Here is a 21,590-nt window from a genome sequence, read left to right as displayed (position 1 = left end):
GCATGTTCAACAAATGGTGCTGGTCCAACTGGATGTCTACATGTAGAAAAATGCAAATAGATCCATACTTCTCACCCTGCACAAAACTAAAGTCCAAGTGGATCAAAGACCTCAACATAAAACCAGACACACTAAACCTGTTAGAAAAAAAAGAGGGGAAAAGCCTTGAACTCATTGGCACATGAAACAACCTCCTGAACAGAACACCAACAGCACAAGCTCTAAGGTCGACAATCAATAAATGGAACCTCATGAAACTGAAGTATTATTAGACCTTCTGTCAGCAACATACTTGAGTTTACCAGGCAGAAAAAAAAAATAAGTTAGATGTAAACTCTTTATGCTAAGCAGAGCTTCTGAACATTGGGTAACAGTAGCCTCATTTCCCAGTAGAGGTGAAAATGCATAGAGGTAAGTTTAGTAGCAAGGAGTACAGGGAAGGCAGGAGATTATTATTCCCAATTGATTTGGAGAGTTGTGATCAGGAAATGTAAGTCTACCCCACTCTGAGAATGTGGAAAGAGCAATGCTGGTTTAGGGTAATAAGGGAATGTAGCCCAGAGAGTGACAGAGAGGGTAGCAGAGTTAGTAACTATTTCCCCCAAATACACCATTGTTAGATGATGGAGGATTTCCTGCATTGTATGCAGTAGAGATCAATAGCAAATCCAGTGGACCCATAAATTACTAATTTCTAAGCAGAAAATTGCAATTACCTTTTGCTTCCAGAAGGTCTTGAATGAATTTCTCATTAGAAAAACTTGTTCTTTTTGTACTTGCTGGACGATCTTGAGAGAAAAAAAAAAATCTCTTTTTAAAAATGGAATTGCCAAACTGATACAATGATTTATTAACATGACAACTGACTATCTCATCTGGGGTTTTCCTGGAGAATGGGAATGAGGGAACACTCTCCTGCTACAGAAAGTATATGTGATGAATAATATTTTTATAGTCTTGGAATCAACTGATAGATACAGTAGGTCTCAAGCCCTCAGAGCCAAAGGAGGAAAGAATTGACAAAGTCTATTAGCAGGCTTGGTCCTCTAAGGTTCCTAGAGCACAGATTTCAGAAACCCATGGGTTAACACAGCCTCCACCTGAGAATCTGGAAGAGGAATACTCAAGGTAAAATAAAGTATTTAGAGGCAAAACTGGGATGGGGCAGAACTGGTGATCAAGGAATGGCAGCATCAGAATTGGGTTGTAGTTATATATTAAGAATGTCATTGGTAATAGAAAAGAGCAAAGATGGTTTAAGTAGCAGGAGATGCAAGAAAGTTAGGGTTTTGAACTGAACTTAGAATGACAAAAAAGGGGGGCTTCCCTGCTTTGAGAGTGTGAAAAGAATAACACTTATTGAGGATTTAGGATGTCTACCACATAGGGTCAAGGAGCTAGTAACATAAGCTTTGCCAAAACTACATCATCTGACAGAGGAGGAGGAAAGAGGATTTTTTATCTTTTCACTTAAAAGAAATGATTTCCAAACTCTCTATTCCCACTGATGAATAGCTTCCAATCATAACATTTCATTTACATTTTTGATCAGTAGATTCAGGGGATGACTGCTCAGCAAAATTTATTTTCTTCGCACTGGAATGATGACAATCTTTAAAAGAAAGAACAGACATTTATTTTTCATAGTGGGCATGACAGAATAAAATCAAGTTTACTACTCAGTTAGGATTTTCTGAAAAGACAAGGTAAGTAAGAGTAGGGAACACTTTACTGTTGCACAAACACATGTTGCAATGAAACCATTTCTATTGCATGTGATGTCATGTGACAAGTTGGTAAGGGGACAGTTTCCACAAGTATCAGGAATGAGAAAGGAGTTTTCCAGGCAGGTGTGCCAAACCTAATATCAGGTCATATTGCTATCATCTGCAAAATTCATACTTAAGAAATGTGGAATTTGTTACAAATAATAACACAAAAATATTTTTAATGTTTTAAGGAAGTTTATAGGTTTGGATTGAGCAGAGTTTGGAGCTATCCTTGGCCACAGCTGGATGCTTCTGAGTAGAAGAATAGAGTTGGAGGTAAAGCCTTCTTGGGATGCAGAGCTGTTAAGGAAGGCATGGCTGCTGGAGAGGAACAGGCTGAAGATCTGCCTCTGAATCACACTGGCAGTAGAGAAGTAAAGAGACAGTTCAGAAGCAAGGACTGTTAGGGTTATGAATAAGGCTTGGAGAGTAGTCATCCACAAGATAAGACCTATTTCACTCTGTAGCACAGTGGGGTCAACACCAAGTGATTAGGGTAGTCTAACTCAGAAAGCAACAGAGATGGTGACACTATCACCCCAAATACCTCATTTTGCAAGAGGATAGAGGACTTCATGCATTATATTCAGATAAGATCACTGCATTATCAAATCCAGAGTTCCCACAAATAACTAACTTCTAATGATAAAATTGCAATTACATTTATGTTCCAAATTTTCTTGACATGTCTGCTTCTCAGGCAAACTCGATCTCCTTGAATCTGTTGGAGAAACTTAGAGGGGGAGATATTTAAAATTAACAGTGGAGAGGGATAAATGATAACATAATGAATGTTAAAATGACACTAACAACTAAGTTGGGCCTTCCCAAAACAACCTGGAAAGGTAAATGACAAATATATGCTTGCTGCTGTGACATGTTACTGTGTGCATCAGAGGCTCAAAGACAAGGGTTGGTGAGGACTGAAAAAGAACACTGGCAGTGGTTCTGGTCCTTAAGTTTACAGGGACACAGACCTCGTATACATGAGGAGAACCTGTGCTTAGTAATCAGGAAGGACAGCTCTTTAGGTGAAACATGGATGAGATGCAGAGAGTTCATCAACAGGTGCATATGTTAAAGAGCTGTGTCAGGTTTTCTTTGGAAATAGAATAGTACAGAGATGGGTTCAGTCATGGGAGTTGTGAGGAAGTTGGGATTCTGAATTTTCTTTGGAGATTTCTCAGTTGCAACAGCTAGTGTAGCCTGCTCTGGGAGTGTGGAAAGAACAAGCCTGTGTAGTTAGGGAGTCTAGCCTAGAGTACAGAAGATGGTAACAACTGTCCATGGGTGTTACCCATAAAACACCATTTGATGGGAAAGGATAGAAGACTTTTCTCCATTATAGGCAGAAGTGATCATTACCAAATTCAGTATTCCTACTAATTAATAATTTTCAATCATAACACTTCAGTTACATTTATGTTCCAGATGTTCTTGAGATGTTTTTTCCTTGATGAGACTTGGTTGATTAGAGGTTGTTGAAGAAGCTTTAAAAAAAAAAAGAAGAAAGACATTTATTTTAACAGTAGAGTTTACAAAATGATAAAATGTCAACTATTAAAATGACTACTACCTATTCGTGCCTTTTTAAGAAGGCCCAAGATAACAGCAACGTAGAATACTCTGGTGCTGTAAAAATTTATGTGACCAATAAATTATATCTGTTTCCAGTGGCATGATATATTACTGTGTGTATCAAAGGCGCAAGACCAAAGGGAGGAGATGAATAACACTGGCACTGGCCTTGATCCTCAGGAGGTTCTTAGGGGTGACAGGTTTCAGAGCAATCCACAGAACCTCTGGTCCACAACCTGAATGGGTATGTCACTAAGCACAAAAACTAGAAGGCAAAGGATGCTGAGCTGAATGAGGGGTGCTGGAAGCCAAGGCACAGCCTCAAGTCTGCTCAGGATCTCACTGGTAAGGAAAGTATAGAGACAGCTTCACTAGCGGGACCCATAGGAAAGTCATTGTAGTGAACTGCACTCAAGAATTGTATGCTACCCAAAGCGAACTAGCTCACTCATCAATGTGAAGAGAGTAATACAACTGAGTAATTACGGAGTTGAATCCAATGATCAACAGATTACGTAACATAATTTGTATCAGCATTATATGTAATACGCCATGTGATGGCTAAGACAGAAGACTGATTTGCATTATAAGCAACAGATACCATTAGCAAATTGAATATGCCTACAAATTTCTATTTTCTAGTCATCATACTTAAAATAAAAATTTTGCTCAAGGCTTCCTTGGAATGCCTATAGGTCTGCAGCTGTCTTTGGGTTAGTAACAGAAGCTTAAGAAGTAGAAGAGCTGCTTGTTCTCGTCTTGTCTTGTGTTGCCCAGGCAAGCTTTGAACTAATGATCCTCCTGCCTCAGCCCCTAGAGAAATGATTACAGGTGCACTATTTGTCTTCTTTTGAGAGGATTTGAGGTGACTTTCACATATGATGTGTACACCAAATCTTTGCTACAAGCAGCCACCAGCAGTTCTGAACAGAGGGAGGAATGTCACTAATGTCTAACATCTGAGGTGGAAAGCCTCATTTTGTCACTGAACTGTATTAGGAGCTTCTTAATGACTAGTTTGTAAAAAAATGCTTTCCTAAGTCCAATTTGTGTTGCCCTTTTACTCAATGGAACATGGTCAAATTCCCAGTGGCCAGTCCCTTAAAGAAAAGCTGAATGGCCACAGAGTCCATGTCAGAGACAATCCCTGCTGCCCCCTTACTAGCAAACCCACATGGAGACTGAGGTGCCTGGGGGCTACATCAGAGCAGGGGTTCTAGGTCTTCTACATGCCTGGTTCTTGGGTGAAACATTGGTCTCTGCAGGGACTCCTGGGCCCAGAGTTTTTCTCTCCATTGGTCTCCTTGTGGAGATCCTGTACTCTCCAGGTCTTTCTTTTTCCCCTTTCTTCCATAAGATTGCCTTCTGCCCAAGGTTTGGCTATGAGTCTCAGCATCTGCTTTAATACCTTGCTGGGTAGAGTCTTTCAGAGGCACTCTGTGGCAGGTTCCTGTCTTCTGTCCCTGTTCCCTGTGCTCTCCTACTTCCCATGTCTATCCTGTTTACCCTTCTGAAGAGAATTCATCATCTTCCTTAGGGTCCTCCTTATTTATTAGATTCTTTAGGACTATAGATTTTAGTATGTTCATCCTATACTATATGGCTAATATCCACTAATGAGAGAATATAAGTGTCTGGCTCTTTGATCAACTCTCCCTGGGTGGTCAGCCTTGCTGGGCCACAAAGGAAGACTTTGCAGCCAATAGTAATGAGACCTGATAGCCTAGGGTCAGATACTAGGGGAGGAGTAGCTACCCTCTCAGTGGACTAGGGGAGGGGCATAAGGGGAGAAGGAGGGAGGGTGATACTGGGAAGAAATGAAGGAGGGGCTTACAATTGGGATACAAAGTGACTACATTGTAATAAATAATAAAAAACAGAAAACTGAATAGGAAGCAAGTGTGATTGTGGTGCATTGAGCAAAATTCCCAAATAATAAAAATATATTTGGGGAGAAGGAGAAAATTGCATCTGTTTTCTCATCTCATCTTTAGCTTGTTTGCTCTGTCTCTTCAAACTGTTTTTTGTGTGCTATTACTATTTCAAAGATCTCTTCTTTTCCACTGTCCTTATAACACTGGTTCAACTCCCCCTTATTTTTCTCTTGCACCTTCTTTCTTTTTTACTCTCACTTTCCCATATTTTCAGCCCTATATTTATTTTATTGTTTTCTTCTTTTTAGAAATAACTTATTTTGATAATTTCTGGCTTTTATGGCATCTTGCATTTCATAAACTTTCCTTGGCACGAATATCATTCTATCTAGTTCCCCTTCTTTCTCTGCCCCATATCATACCTTCTGTCTTTCAACATACCTTTTTTTCCACCGGATTATCTTTTTAATCCTCCAGCCCTTGGAACCCTTTCTTGATTTTCCTTAATTTCTCCTTTTCTTCTATTTTTACTTCTTGTCTCTCTTCCTTAAAACTTTAAACAAACTTCTTATTTTGAAATGGCCCTACCCTCACTATCCATCTCAGATTGGCATAACTATGGCATCTAGGTTTTGAGTTGAGCAGCTACTGGGTTTGCACTCTCTCTAATACATGGACGTTCATTGTTGGATTTCCTGGTCCCTATTGTGTGAGCCAATGGAATGAATCCATCCATCCATCCATCCATCCATCCATCCATCCATCCATCCATCTATCTCTATCATATATCTGTCTGTCTCTCTCACCCTATCTATAACTATCTATCTATCTATCTATCTATCTATCTATCTATCTATCTATCTGTCTATCTATCTATCATCTATTGGTTCAGTTACTTTAGTTATTGTTTCATCAGGCTATTCAACATGATTTCCTTTTACTTGCAAAATATCAAACAGCTTATGAAACTACAACCTAAACAAAAATCAGATCCTAATAAAAAGAATGGAAAATTTAAAAGGCAATTAAAGAGAAAACAAAGGGAAGAAGATAAAGGATATGAGAGGAGTAAGGGTACAGATGTTAGGTACAATGACTTGAAGGGAAGAAGAACACAGTGTAATAGATAACAAAAACAGAAAGATAGTAGGTAAAGAAGTGAAGGCAGAAATAAAATGTTAAAATGATAAGCCTGAGGGAAAGAGTAAACTTTAAAAAGAATGTGAGAGTAAGAGAGAGGGCTGTTAGAAGAGCAGGGGTAGGAGGAAAGTATGAACACAGATAGTGGGAAATTCAGATTACAAAGAATTTAGGCAAATATTTTAAAATGATGAATGCATACATGTGACTAGATCGGAAAGTGGAAAAAAAAAAGAAAAGAAAATCAAATTGATTTTCAAAAGAAAAAAATAAATAAAGCAAAACCAGAAATGATGAAAGGTCAGTAGTAAAAGCTTGTTGAAAGGGAAGTGATAAATGGCCAAGTGTGGTAGTTCATGGCTCTAATCCCAGCACTCTGGATGCAGGGGTGGAGGCTGGCCTGGTTGACGTAAAGAGTTTTAGGCCACCCAAGGCTACATAATCATACCATGCTACAAAAATAGTTGATAAATAACAGTTGCGGGATAAATGACAGGAGAAGAGGAGGGGTGGGAAGAAACAGAGCTACATTCTGAGCCCATACAGTTTCTTTTTTTAATAGTGACTTCTTTAAAATATTCACAATGAACATAATTGTTCTTGTGTTTCTTATTCATTATTCCCTCTCAGTGTGACATTTCTTTGTCAAACTTTGTTTCTCACATGTGGTATGAAAGTGGGGGATCCTTCTGCTTCAGACCCCTCTGTTCTGGTACCAGGGGTGTGCCTCATCACGCATCATGTTGGGCAATTGTCACTTTTCCTGCATTATCTCTACCAATTCTCAGTTTTCTAGTGGTCCCACCAATCTATTCCAATGATAACTTCTTTCAAGACTCGTCCTTTCCTCCTTCCTTTATTCCTAATCCATAACCTGGGTGTCTTTATCTGTTTGTTTCTTATGTCTCTCCCTCAATATCTCTTTTTATCCTCATTTCCAAACTTGATTCTCATTTTCTCACTTCTATTTCTTTTCTGGTCCCTTTATTCTCTTATTACTTCCTGCTGCCTTTTTTTTTTTTTTTTTCTCAACTTGTCACTTCTCTACTTTTTTTTTTCCTCTCTCCCATTTCTCCTCATTTGAGAAAGGGCATCATAGAACCAAGACTAACCTCAAACTCATTGCATAGGTAAGAAAGACCTTGAATTCCTGATGTTACTTTCCTCACCTCTTGAGTGCTGGCATTACATATATGTACCACCATGGCTAGCTGTGATGATGATTGAACCCAAGGATTTGTGCAAGCTAGGCAAGTACTCTACCAACTGAGCCACATCCATAGCCCAAGTTCCTCTTTGTCTCTTCCTCTACTTTTTCTCTCTCTTGTTTTTTCAACTTTTCTATTGGTTTGTTCCCATACATATCATTAGTTGATTTGCTTTCCTGGGTGCAGGCTGTCTCTTCAGTTATTAATCATGTGCCTCCCCCCTACCTTAACACCTAATTCAAAATTTTGTTCTGCACTGAATAATTTTCCTTGATATTTTTTATTGGCTTTCCCCTCTTACATCCCCTGTCTTAGTTTCTGTGCCTTACTGTCTCATTTTAAGTTTCTCCCTCCTTTAAAACTTTTGTCATTCTTACTCTCTTCCTGTCCCCAGTTCCTCTATCTATATTTCCCTAATGCTTTGCTTACATCTTACATGTGCACTGCTGTATTATCTTGCTCTCTACAATTTTATTTTCTTACTAATCCTGTCTTTCCAACCTTCTTTGTCTTATACACAAATTCTTTTTTAAGTATTACTCTTCCCACAGACTTGCATATTTAAACATTTGTGTCTTCCTTTTCTTCATTTTCCCCTATAATCTTACTTCACCTCATCCTACTTCACATTGTGCTTGCATATCTACTTTTCTCCCTGTACCTCATCCTCCTTCTATTTCCTTCTTTTACCTCTTTCACTATTCTGTTTCTCTTCTTTTGGCATAATTTTACTTTTTGTTTTTCCTAAAGATGGGATCTATATAGAGCAGGCTAGCTTCAAACTCACAGATGTCCTATCTCACCTCTAGAGTGTTGGGATTAAAGGTGTGAGCTATCATGCCTGGATTTTATTTGGCATACTTTAAAAAGTACTTTATCATTTAACATGTACATTTTTCTTTGAAATTCTCTGGATCTGGATCATATGTCTTTATATTGTATTTCTCAAGTTGTATGCCTTCATATTTCATGACACTTAAGGTCAAATCTGTGTGTCTGTCTACCTACTTACCTACCTATCACTTTAGCTGATTTTCTATACTCTCTACAGGCATCCCTTGAATCATTTTTCCTTCTCTTCTTTTACCCTCCTTTACACTTTCAATTTGATGTGTTTTGTCACATTTTGTACTTCTTGAGATAAATGGGACCTCATGAAACTAGAAAGTTTCTGTAAAGCAAAGGACACTGTCATCAGAACAAAACGACAACCTATAGATTGGGAGGGAATCTTCACCAACCCTATATCTGACAGATGGCTACTATCCAGAATATATAAAGAACTCAAGAATTTATACAGCAAAAATGAAATATTCCAAATAAAAATGGGGTACATAGCTAACAGAGAGTTCTCAATAGAGGAATAATGAATGGCAGAGAAACACTTAAAGAAATGGTCAACATCCCTAGTCATCCCTGATATTTCACCATACACCCATCAGAATGGCTAAGATCAAAAACTCAATGAGAACACATACTAGAGAGGATGTGGAGAAAAGAGAACCCTCCTCCATTGCTGGTGGAAATGTCAACTTGTACAACCACTTAGGGAATCAGTCTGGTGCTTTCTCAGAGAATTAGAAATAGTGCTTCCTCGATATCCAGCTATACTATTCCTAGGCATATATCCAAAACATGTTCAAGTATTCAACAAGGGCATTTGCTCAAGCACATACATAGCAGATTTATTTATTATATCTAAAATCTGGAAAAATCCCAGATAACCCTCAACTGAGGAATGGATACAGAAATTGTGGTACATTTACACAACGGAATACTACTCAGCAATTAAAAACAAGGAAATCATGAAGTTTGTAAGTAACTAGTGGTAACTAGAAAAGCTCATCCTGAGTGACGTATCCCGGACACAGAAAGACACACAGAGTATATATTCACTTATAAGTGGATATTAGACATATATTATAGGATAAGCATACTGAAATCTGTACACCTAAAGAACTAAGCAAGAAAGAATACCCTCAGTAAGATGATCAATCCTTAATCAAAAAGGCAAACTGGAAGGACATTACAAGAGGGAGAAAACAGGCAATAGGACAGGAGTCTACCACAGAGGGCAGCTGAAAGACTCTACCTAGCAAGATATCAAAGGAGATGCTGAGACTCATTACCAAACTTTGGGGAGAGTGCAGGGAATCTTATGAAAGAAGGAGGAGATAGGAAGACCTGGAGTGGCCACTAGCTCTGAAAGGGGAGCAACAAATCTGAAAAGGGCACAGAGGTCTTTTCTGAGACAGATACTTCAAACAAGGACTCTGCATGGAGATAATCTAGACCCCCTGCACAGATGTAGCCCATGGCAGCTCAGTCTCTAAGTGGGTTTCCTCATAAGTGGAACAGGGACTGTCTCTGACAGGAATTCAGTGGCTGGCTCAGTGATCACCTCCTCCTGATGGGTGAGCAGCCTTATAGGCCAGATAGGAAGAAAATGCAGCCACTCTTGATGAAACTTGATAGGATAGGTTCAGAGGTCAAAGCAGGAGGACCTCCCTTTTCAGTGGACTTGGGGAGGGGCTGGGGAGGAGCTAAGGGAGGGAGGGTAGCACTGGGAGGGCATGAGAAAGAAGGTTACATTGGGGATAAAAAGTGAATTAATTGTAATTACAAAGAAATAAATTTAAAAAAATCTTGAGAAAGCATCCATTCGTTTACTCTCCTGCTTTTTTGATAGTTGCATTTTTTTTTCAATGCAGTTTATTCAGGAACATTGAACAATCCTCGGACCCCGGGGAAAGCCAGCCCACAGCTTAAATAGCCTCTGGGTAGCCAACCCAGGCGTGCCACGGGGGCAATGCAGATAGGTCCACATACATGGAAGCAAGCCAGATCCTCGGCCTTAGCCAAATGTGGAGTTGTTCGTGACAGAGAGCACTCACCATCGGGAAGGTGGAAGGCGCAAACCAGCTCCATCTTTAAGGCATAGCATTCCACAGCTCTCTACAGTTCCCCCTTTTTGTTTTAGACGCATCACGCAAGAGTAGAGGTCTGATCTCTGATATTAGAAATAAATTGGGACTTTGTACAGATGTTCAGATAGTTGCATTTTCTATCGAACTACAATGAGATTTTTTTCTGGTTCTCTAGCATTTCCTCCCTTTCTTCCTGTGTTTCTCCCTTTCTGTAGCTCCAGGCTGTATTTGACCTCTATATGTAAACTAGGCTAGCCTGAGACTTCCTCTTGCCTCTTCCTAGAGTACTATTCTTTCTTCTCAAATGCTATCATCTCTCAGTCTTTTACAGTCATTTTCCCTCCATCTTTCTACAATCATTGCTCTTAAATAGATTTTACTGGCCCTTCCATTACAATATTTTGTTTTTGTTTTTCTCCAAAAGTGTTGATACTGATACATACATATGATTGTAAAACTTTTCTGGTTGTGATCTTTCTCTTTTCTGCTTTTTTTTTCCTCATCTGGTTTGAATACTTTATTATTTTTTATTTTTAATTATTTTTTTCTTTTTTTAAATATTAGTTACAGTTTATTAACTTTGTATCCCAGTTGTAGCATGCTCCCTCATTCTCATCCAATCCCACCCTTCATCCCTAATCTCCTCATTGCACCTTTCCAAGTCAACTGACAGGGGAGGCCAGGCAGAAGGTAAGGAATCATATGAAAGAAGGGGGAGTTAATATTACCTGGAGAGGACAGGAGCTCCACAAGGACCAAATATATCTGAGCACAGGGGTCTTTGATGAGACTGTATCTCCAACCAAGGACCATGTATGGATATAAACTATAACCCTTGCTCAGATTGTAGCCTATAACAGCTCACTATCCAAGTTGGGGCCCTAGTAAGGGGAACATGGACTATTTCTGACATGAACTCAGTGGCTGGCTCTTTGACACCCCCCCTCCCAAGGGAGGAGCAGCCTTGCTAGACCACAGAGGAGGACACTGCAGCCAGTCCTGAAAGATACCTGATAAAACAGGGTCAGATGAAAGGGAAGGAGGTCCTCCTCTCTCAGTGTACTGAGAAAGGAGCAGGGAGGAGATAAGGGAGGAAGGATGGGATTGGAAGGGAATGAGGGAGCGGGACACAGCTGGGATACAGAGTTAATAAAATGTAACCAGTAGTAAAAATTAAACAAAAGACATACATTTCTATACAGGAATATTATTCAGCTGTCTATAAAAATGAAGTTATAAATTTTGCAGAAAACTGAATAGATTTAGATGTATGATATTAATCAGGGATAACGTGGCTGTTTTCTACAATTATCACTTCAAACTTTTCTCATCCTCCCTTCCTTCTTCCATCCTTTATTACTTTTTTCTTGTCTTTTCTCATACCATTTCATTCTTTTATTCTTGTCTGTTTCCTTTCTTTCTTCTTGCACTCCATCCTTTATATTCCTGACTTATTTTATTCAATTTTTTGAAGTTCCTTTAAAATATATTCTTTCATTTATCCGTATCCTTTGTTGAATCCATTCTGCATGTTATTTTAGACTTTAAGGAGACATATCTCTTAAATTCTGATTTATGTTCATTGTTTCCCCACTTGCCTGCCCATCTTGTCATATATAGTTTTCCTTTCCTGACTCTTCAAATCACTTCTGAATCGACACAATTACATTGCCTCTTTTCTCTTATACTTATATTCTCTATCAAACTATTCTGTACTCAAGCATCCTTTTAAATCTTATTTTCTTTTTATTTTTTATTCCACCTGTCTGTCATCTACTCATCCATCCTAGCTGTTCTCTTCTACCTAAATGTATTCTATTTATGTAGGCATAGGCTCTTAGCTTTACCCTCATCTTGTACTTTTAGAGTCTTCTTGGGCTCTTTCATTCTCATATTCACCCTCTTTCCTAGTTTTTGATCCCCTGTAATATGATCCCTTAAAAATATTCTTGTCTTCCCTCACCTCTTCTTTCTGCTTCCTGCCTTCCTCCTTTGCCATCCCTCTTAAACACTTATCTAGAGACTTGCATGACTTCTTAAGTCCTCAAACCAAGGTCCTCCAAGGAAAGATGATTTCCTTGGCAAATCCTGATTTGGCTCTCTTTACAGATGGGAGTTCCTTTTTTAAACATGGGCCTACAGAACAAGATTTGCTATAGTAATCCTATTGACACCCTTGAAAAGAAAGCCCTCCCTCCAGAGACCAGGGTTCAACTGGAACAATTAATAGCCTTAACCAGAGCCTTAAAGTAAATCAAAAACAAAAGTCACCATCTACACTGATTCTAAGTTATTCCCTTTTGGTCCTCCGCGCCACTACAGTCTTATAAAAGGATTTCATACCATTGTGTCTAGAAACCTCAGTCTTTGAAAAAAGTAAAACAAAGTAATGAACTCTTCAATAAAATGTAATGAAACTGACTGAAGAAGTTATCCACTCCTGACCTCTCTACCCCTTGCCTCTGCTCCAATAAGAAACTATCCCATGGCTCTGCTGTCAGTCCCTATTAGATGTTATGTGAGAGACCTTTTCTCTTTAATGAGTTGTTAGCAACTAAAGACCAAGTAATCATTCAACTTCTTTAGTTCACTTTCAAGAATCTCTTCACAGAAGCTCAAAAACTGCCCTTACTGTAAAGAAGATGGACCCTCTTCAACCTTCAGAGATACAGTGATGACCTCATCAGTATTTAATGGGTTCCATTCCTAAAACATATCTGGGAGGGACAGTATAACAAGGTGTTCTACATTTTCAGCAGTAAATCTGGGCTTAACACTGGGGGAATGGGCTTCACATGTTAAAAACCTTTGCATATTCACAGGAGCTTTGGATTGTCCCTTGTCTGAAGCCTCTTCTAATGTTCTTTCCTTTCTAAAGCAATTTCTTTTTCCATAAAACAACTTTCTAAGTAAGACCAACCCTCCAACTCTCCAAGCACTTCCTTGGAACCATCCACAAAGTGTTGATACACAAAGTCCTTAGAGTTTCTTTGTCCTCCTAGTTTTACCACATTTGAACTCCAATTACATATTCATTATCTCCCTCAAGTTTTACAATCTATTTGGCCTCTACCACCCAGGCCATTAAAGCTCCACAGTAAAGCCTTAACTCAGTGACTTATGTGGTCCTTTAAACTTGGAGGGCCTTAGACTTTCTCACTTCTGAGTATACTTTGTGTTGTGATTGAGATCCATCAGACCCAAGAGAGTTTTGTCCATATAAGTTGAAATAGGCCTTCTACCTTTCACGATAGATCATTCATCAGAAAGACCGCTAAATAGGAACCCTGACAGCTGTCAATTTTCAATACCCTTTCTCAGCCTTACATAGCTCTAACTGTCTTGGCACCAATTCCACCCACACACACCAAAGGCAGTTAGGGCCACCTGTTCTGATGGAGGATTGAAGCAGGAGACACTTAGGCACTTAGCCCCAGTAAGACCCTGACTTTTCCTCATCTCCTCCATTTCTCCTTCCATCTCCTTTTATGAGCCAATATTTTATTAGTTCTTCCTCTTAAACTTTTCTCTCTTCTTGTTTTGTTTCTGATTGTTTTCTCTTTTCCTGTTATGCTGTTTAGTTTCCTAAAATTCAGACCTATTAATATGTCTACATATCATGTTTTAGTTTTTTAAAAGCTGATACCCAATCTCCCAATAAGGCTTGAATTTCTTACTGGCTCCTCCTATTCACATCTCTCACACTTTTTTTGTTGTTGTTGTTTCTACTTTTTTTTAAAACTCATTTTCCTCCTTTCTTCCCCTTGTTATTTATTCCTTTTCTTTAATTTCTTTCAGCTTTCTTTGCTTTTTCTTCTTTCTTTTCCTTGCTAATTTCCCTTGCTTCTGAACTTTCTCCCTCCTTTTCCTTTTTCTCCATTTTCCTCTTTGTTTCTCCCATGTCTTTACTTCCCTTTCTTTCTCTCTTTCTTTGTCCTCCTTCCACCTCTCCCTTCTCCCATCTTTGCCTTCCTTCCTCCCATTTTTACTACTTCCTCTCCCCATCTTACTCTTTCCTCCTCCCACCTTTTCATCTTCCTCCTCCCATCTTCGTCCAATCCTCCCATTTTTACCCTCTTCCCATCTTTACTTTTCATTCCTATCTTTCCTCTTCCTCCTTTCCACTTGCTCACCCTTTACCCTTTCCTGTGCATATCTTTACCCCTCCCTCCTTTCTCTGTTCCCTCTCCTTATCCTCTTCCCAGTCCCTTCTTCCCTCCCTTTCCTTCTTTGTAATCCTCTCTCATCTTTCTTCCTCTCTTCTTCCTTTTTCACCCTTGTCCCTGTTTCTACCCTACTTTCCTCTTTCTCTGTTTTATCTTCTTTCCTTCTTTTCCCTACCTCCTCCCACTTTTTATCTTCTCTAAATCTCCTTTCACTTTTCATTCTCTTTTTTCTTTCTACCTTCCTTTTATTCTCCTTCCTGCCTCTCTCCCTCCTCTTTCCCTACCTCATTTTCTTTTTCTTCCTATTTCAGACAACATCTTTTGTAAATTATCTCAAGCTTCTCCACAGGTAGGATAACAAGCATGCTGTCTCTTCTCCTTAGCCCTTTTTAAGGATTATTGTCTCCCTTTCTCCCAGGCTCTTTTCCCTTTTGTAACTTACAGGCCCCGTTTTCTTCACCTTACCTTTTTCCTTCTTAAACAACAAAGAAAACAACAATAACAAAAAACACTGCTTTGCTTCCTAAAATTTGTAGGGTTGAAGTCTCTTGGATAAACCCTGTACACCTTCCCTGAGTGTGTTGGAATTTACTAATTATTTCGCATCCCCTCTCTCACAATCACAATCCTTTTACTCTTTTCTTACTATCTCTTTCTTCCTTGCCTGCCTCCTTTTCTTCATTCTCTACCCCTCCTACCTTTTTCTTGTCTTCATCTCTCCCTACTCCAACAATCAAATCTATTAATGCTGGATTCTTCTGATTTTCTTCTCTCTCGTCTTCATTATTTATTGTATCACCTTTGTCTGCCAGATGCTTTCTCTTTTTCATATTTTTTTATTCTTTTCCTATTCCTTGCTTTGTACATTTTAATTCTCTCTCGATCTTTGTATGTATCCCTTTGTCAAATTTCTGTGACTATGTTTGTCTTAGTGGCTCGTTTTTTTAAACTTTTCACTTGTTAATGTTCTCTTAATGCCTGCTTCAACTTAGTTCTCTCATTTGCTTTCCTGCATTTCTTCCCTGTGTGTACATGCTATCTCCTCTTACTGGCTTTTGTTAAAATTTATGTGTACTATTTGTTGGCCATTTGTGTGTGTGCATATGCTTTCTTTAACTGGATCTGGAGCTGAGAACTGCCTCACATAGTACCTGGCACAGGCATTGTGGGATCTTAGTTCTTTCTTTTCTGAGGGCCTTTAAAAAAAAACACAAAAACAACAACAAAAAAAAAACATGTGAGCATAAGATATGTTTATAAAGACATATTTAACATATCGCTGTTTAGCTTCCACTAATCTTTGTCTTTCTTTTATTTTTCTCTATTTTCTCTCTCACCTGATTCAGAATGTCTTTTACTTTCAGGGAAACTTGCTTCCAGCTTTTCTTCTTTACTATCTTTCTTTTGCAGTTTTTCTAAATGGTAGGCAATCCTTTTCTGTAGCATTACCTGTTTCTATAAAATATTAAAAATATATTAAATATGTTCCAAATTTAAATAAAAACCCATCAGGAAAATTCCAATATCACACAGATTATTTCAAATGTGATGATGTAAACCTTTGTTCCTATCTGGCGTTATCTAAGTTTATAATAAATTTGAAGAAAAGTATTAAGCAGTAGGTTTCCTTTGTGATTCAGCATGAAATTGTGTGTACATGTGCATGTGCACAAGCTCTTTGGTAACTGGAAGTTAAAGCTAGGGTCTTGTATATGCTAGGCCATACTTTTACTCCTTAGGTCAAGCATATTTTCAGAACTCAATATAATTTAATTTTCTGGGTACGCGTTTTTGAATTACAGATTTGGGCCAAATGGGTCTCTTCATCAATAACTCTCTTCTGAAAATTCATTCTTTAAAATATAAAGATATGGCAAAAGACTTTCTTGAAACAGCCCAAGTTGAGCAAAAGCTGACTACCTTTCTGTTAACTTCGTCTCTGATTTTCCGACGATGTTCTTCAACTCTTCTCTCTTTCTGAGCTTCTTCCCCGATCTTTGTCAGAAGTGTCATCTCCTTTAACTGAAATTCATAAGGGACATGGCATTACAGTTGTCAGCATGTGTCTGTTTAATTTTAAATGTATTTTTTCTTTCTTCAAAAAACAAACAAATTAGATCAAATCAATGACCTCACAACATTTAGGTTAAAGATAAAGGAAATCTTGCATAGGGTTTTGAATGTGCTTATCTGACATTCATTGGGAATGTCCTAGTATATACAGTGGAATGAAAAATGTCATGAACATGACTCTAAAGATGAATCTCAAAAGATATTGGCAAAGGCTGTTGTTTTTTGAATTCAGGGAGGATATAGGAAATGTAACCTAATGTTCATAAATGTATTCAGACAGGGAAACTAAAGATACAGCCATGTCAGAACTCATGCAGAGACGAAAGGACAAGTATAGCATGAGCTCTCTTCTAATTTCACATATGTTCTGAGTCTTGAACTCAGGTCATCAGGCTTGTATAGGAAGTGTCTTTACCCACAAATCCATCTTGACTGACTTGGGCTTCTTCTCTAAATTGAAATGACTACACATGAGATGGTGAACCTGTAAAACTATTTACAAATAAAACCACCGTACAAATTTTCCATGCAAAATTAATTGATCCTCACCTCTTCAACTTGTGAGCGTACATTCAGAACTTTCCTAACATTATCCCAATGTTCTCTGTCTTCTTCCTTCAACTGTACTGTATTCCGTCTTTCCGAGGTGTTTTCAATTTTGTCTAGTTCTTTTTTAATCATGTGCAAATGTCTAAGTAAAAGTGAATTAAAGGCATGTCACTTGGATATTTCCTTCAGGATACCTGCCACTCTGCAACTCTGGTTTATCCACATGCATTCTGGTATAAGATGAGATGAATGTATGGACTTTGTGAGCCAGATAATGAACAACAGGCTTTCAATTAAGATAAAGTTTTTTTTTTCCCTCTATAGTTTTGCTCTTTACTTTCTAAGGCCAAGGCTTGATCTCTGAACGGTAATATGTGCTTAGTAGCTGATGGAAGAGAGTTGAAGGCAGAGGAAAATAATGCTTATATTAGCATCCATTAAAGTAGTTATTTTTCACTATGGCTTTAAAATAAACTTAAATTAATAATGTGTTAAAACACTCTCTTCCTCTGGTATCAGAGACCTCACTTTCACAAGATCATTGATTAATATTTTAGACTTCTATAACACTTTGACTTACCTCTTGGATTCCTGGTGGCTCCAATTTCTCAGGTAGTAACTTACCTTTCTCTTCCCAGCATTGCTATCAAGGCTCCCAATCCCTGTACTTCTTGATGTATACATACATACATACATACATACATACATATATGTAAAATCATGTGTATAGGTGTTTTGCCTGCATGTAAGTCTGTGCCCTGTATGCATGCAGTGTCTCTGGAGGCCAGAAGAAAACTGGAGTTACAGATGGTTGTGAACCACCATGTGGATACAGGGAATCAAACCCTAGTCCACTGGAAGAGTAGACAGTACTCTTAGCTGCTGAGCTGTCTCTTTAGCCTGCTTTGATATACTCTTAGTTCTCCATGTTGAAAACTCTGAAAGACTTAAAACTACCTAGCACTTTCATTCATGCTCATGTTTTTGCTGTTGTGGATGTCTATAACGTGTCCATGAAATATACATGAACTCTGACTCTACCTGAGTTTTAATAATCGGGCTGTATGTGGGTTAAGTTTTTTCCGCTGTAACAGCCACTGCTGAAATTCAGCTGTAGCAGCATTGTCGTCACAGGCTTGTCTCTCTTCATTCAGTTTTCTTGCCAGATTTTCTATAATTTTCTGCAAGAAAAAAAATTATTGGATGTTATATTCTTGCCAGAAATAAACCTATCTATCCTCTAATATATTTTCTTAAAGTTTAAGCTGCAGTAAATGTCCTGAGTTTTAGAAACTGCTAATTCTGCTAACATAATTTTAGGTCTTGTGAGGCCCATTACCATAAAGTAAACTTTATATAGGTAAAATGAGAACTCTGTGTTTTACAAATTCTTTATATAGACTTCATTCCTGAAATATTTTAAAGAAATATTGTGCAAAGAGCGTGACTTTTCAAAGAATTTTCTTATGAGTCCCAAATAAAACGGGTTTATGTGTTTAACTTACTTGTTCTCTTATATACTTTCGTTCAAAGTCAGTTTTTAAAGCTGTGAGATAGTGTCTGTATTTATTCAGCTCTTTTAAGGAACATATATCCTATGAAATCACAAATGAAAAACATTAGTATAAAATTTAAAAAATTACAACATGTTTAGAGGAAAGAATAAGAACATTCATTCTATTAACAGATTTATGGTCAAGTGTAATAATGCATTTTGTAGTCATTTTGTAGTCAGAATCTCTAGACAGCTGAACCACCAGAATATTTCTAAATATTTCACTAAGAATTCAAAGACAAAATTACTTCTAGAGATACAAGGAAAATAAATGTGTCAATGTGTTTACACACCAAAAAGGTTTTGTTAATTATTTTTTTATCATTCAATAATTATGAAATAGAAAGTAGTTTTAACAAAGAAAAGCCACCTGTTACTAAACATTTTATTGACTTTCTTCTGTGATATGTTAGTTGTCAACTAGAAGTTAGCACAGGAATCAAAGCACCTAACACATTTATATTTTACTGGTTACAAGTAACCCTCAACACACTTTAATATTGCCTGTGATGTAGCCTCCTTTTCTTAGTATCTTGATAATGTCTTTTCGTTTAAAGTATACTTTTAAGTGTGGATCATGAAGACTTATGTAGGTGGTTTCCATTAGTTTACAGTACTGGTCATTAAGGTTAAAATCAAAAGAAGGCTGGAAAAGCTGCAACAAACAAACACAGATTCGAAATGATTGCAAATGCAAAATTCATGAAATCACACTTTAAAACATTAGTTCATTGAAATAATTAAAATGTTCATTTAAAAAATATATAAGCAGAAACTGAAGTGAGAATATGTATTGGGTTGATCTGGGTAAATACATTCCCTTTCAAATTTCCATTTCTTTTCCCAGTCTAAATTTTACATTGAAGGTGGCACATGGAATACTATTTATGAACTCTGTGCCTGATCTACTTACAACCTCAAACTCAGTCTAGTTCCTGTAGACACAGGTGAGGAGAGACTGGCAGAAGAGAGAGGAGAGAACATAGTAGGTTTCAGAGCCAGGCAGACCAAGGCACAGAAGCAAAAATCAACATGCCATATATGAGTAGGCCAGAAACATACCAATTTGTCAAGTTGACACTGTGGTTGGAGAAAGTCTAGACAGAGTGACTGCAGCTCTTTGGGGGGCTTTCTGTCATTAAAGTGAGTTTAAGTACATAAAAAATAGCAGCTCATTTAATTACATTTGTGTGAAACTGAAGGTGCAGTCATAGCAAAATGTTTCAAATTTAACAGCTACAAAGTGTTAAGCAAACCATTTAAACACCGTTCAAACATAGTTTACCGTTTCACATAAATTTGTTGTGTAGAATATATTAGTACTTCCTGGGATAATGGGCAGTTTGGCCCCAAGGGGTAAATCCAACAGACGAGATGGCCCAATCTTTGGAATGGTAGGTCTCTCTTTCATCTGTGGGAAAGAAAATGGAAATTATCTTTTCAGATAGTTTACATCAGTTGCCTTACACTTCAACCTGATAGTACAGCTCAAGTTGTTAGGCACATGGGTGGAAGGAAGTGCCTGGACGTGAACAAAGACGACCTTACCTCTACACTTCCTAAGCCACCACCCTACTTCTGGTTCCTGCCTAAGAGTATCAGTCAGTGACACGTTGAATCACATGTTGCACTCCTCAGAAGACGACCATAGCAAGAAAAAAAAAAAATCTGCCCTGTTCCCACACCTCAGACTCTATCCCCATGATTCCACTTGCTGGCCTGAAACCTGCCCTGGGCAAGAAAGAAGGGTCCACCACTCACGGTACTACATGTGTTTTGCTCTGTTTTTTGGTTGCCGGAAACCCCCTTGGCTACAGCAGCTTCAGCAACCTTTAAACAGTTGCTTAGGTACAAGTCCATGTCTACCCATCAGCCCCCAAGGGCTGGGGGCTGGGGTAGTGGACTGTCTCCTAGAATCCCCTCCTGCAACCTTCTCTTCCAGCGTCCTGAACAAGACTGAGCCAAGGCTCTAGACCCTTGGTAACAGGGCAGCAAGGATGCTCACATCACAATGCTGCTTTGCTTGCGTCCTCAGTAGGCGCCTCAAGGCCACGCCCAATGGGTGTCGCTCCCAAGACACGTCACACCAGCAGAAGTGACTTCAGTAAAAGTTTCCACAATAGATGTGGTTCCAATAGAAATAGCACTAATGGATACTGCTTCAACCATTGTTAGTTTTGAAAGACATTGCTTCAACAGACACTACCCCAACAGACATTCATGAACTATCCCAATAGACATTGTTCCAACGGATGTCGCTCTAGTGGACATCAACCAAATGGATGTCGCATTAATAACGTCATCTCTGGTGGTGGTGGTGGTGGTAGTTAAACAAGGGCCCAGTTCCTCTCTGAGAGCACATGTGCATCACCCAAGCCTAGCAGCTTGAATGATTTGAGTAGGGAAAGAAGTCTGAAAGGCCCTTAAAGAGTTCCACAGTGGTGGGTGGGTGGGTGAGGAACGGGATTCCACAACTCTCTGAAGTAAATGCCCCTCACCAAAGGCACCAAAGCTATCACTTATTTTCAACCAGCATCCAGATTCCTGAACAATTGTGTGCTTTTTATTAGGGTCATATTCCTAGCTTTCTCTGTCTGTCCCTATACCCCTAGGTATGTGAATATCCAGTCCTATTTGGGACACAAGTTTTGTTAAAACACCCATTTCAGACTAAGAGGTATATGGATCAATTTATTAAACTGTTTTACATGCCAGTCAAGATGAAAAAACCAGTTGTGGCACAAATTCACA

General features: G+C 38.5%; 1 protein-coding gene across 1 annotated transcript; it reads right to left on the bottom strand.

The window, feature by feature from the left end:
- Positions 1-3,467: 3,467 nt before the first annotated feature.
- LOC132649957 (fibrous sheath-interacting protein 2-like) lies at positions 3,468-20,699 on the bottom strand. The gene is made up of 9 exons (XM_060374728.1): positions 20,601-20,699; positions 20,125-20,250; positions 19,333-19,494; positions 18,790-18,879; positions 18,326-18,465; positions 17,285-17,426; positions 16,583-16,684; positions 16,000-16,117; positions 3,468-3,583 (listed from the first exon to the last, which is right to left on the bottom strand). The coding sequence occupies exons 1-9, from the start codon at positions 20,697-20,699 to the stop codon at positions 3,468-3,470; spliced, it is 1,095 nt and encodes a 364-aa protein (XP_060230711.1).
- Between the last annotated feature and the right edge of the window lie 891 nt (positions 20,700-21,590).

This window comes from Meriones unguiculatus, chromosome X (assembly GCF_030254825.1).
Source record: "Meriones unguiculatus strain TT.TT164.6M chromosome X, Bangor_MerUng_6.1, whole genome shotgun sequence".
Lineage (NCBI taxonomy): Eukaryota > Metazoa > Chordata > Mammalia > Rodentia > Muridae > Meriones > Meriones unguiculatus.
Note: the sequence above shows the minus strand (reverse complement) of the source record. Positions and strands in the feature narration are given on the sequence as shown.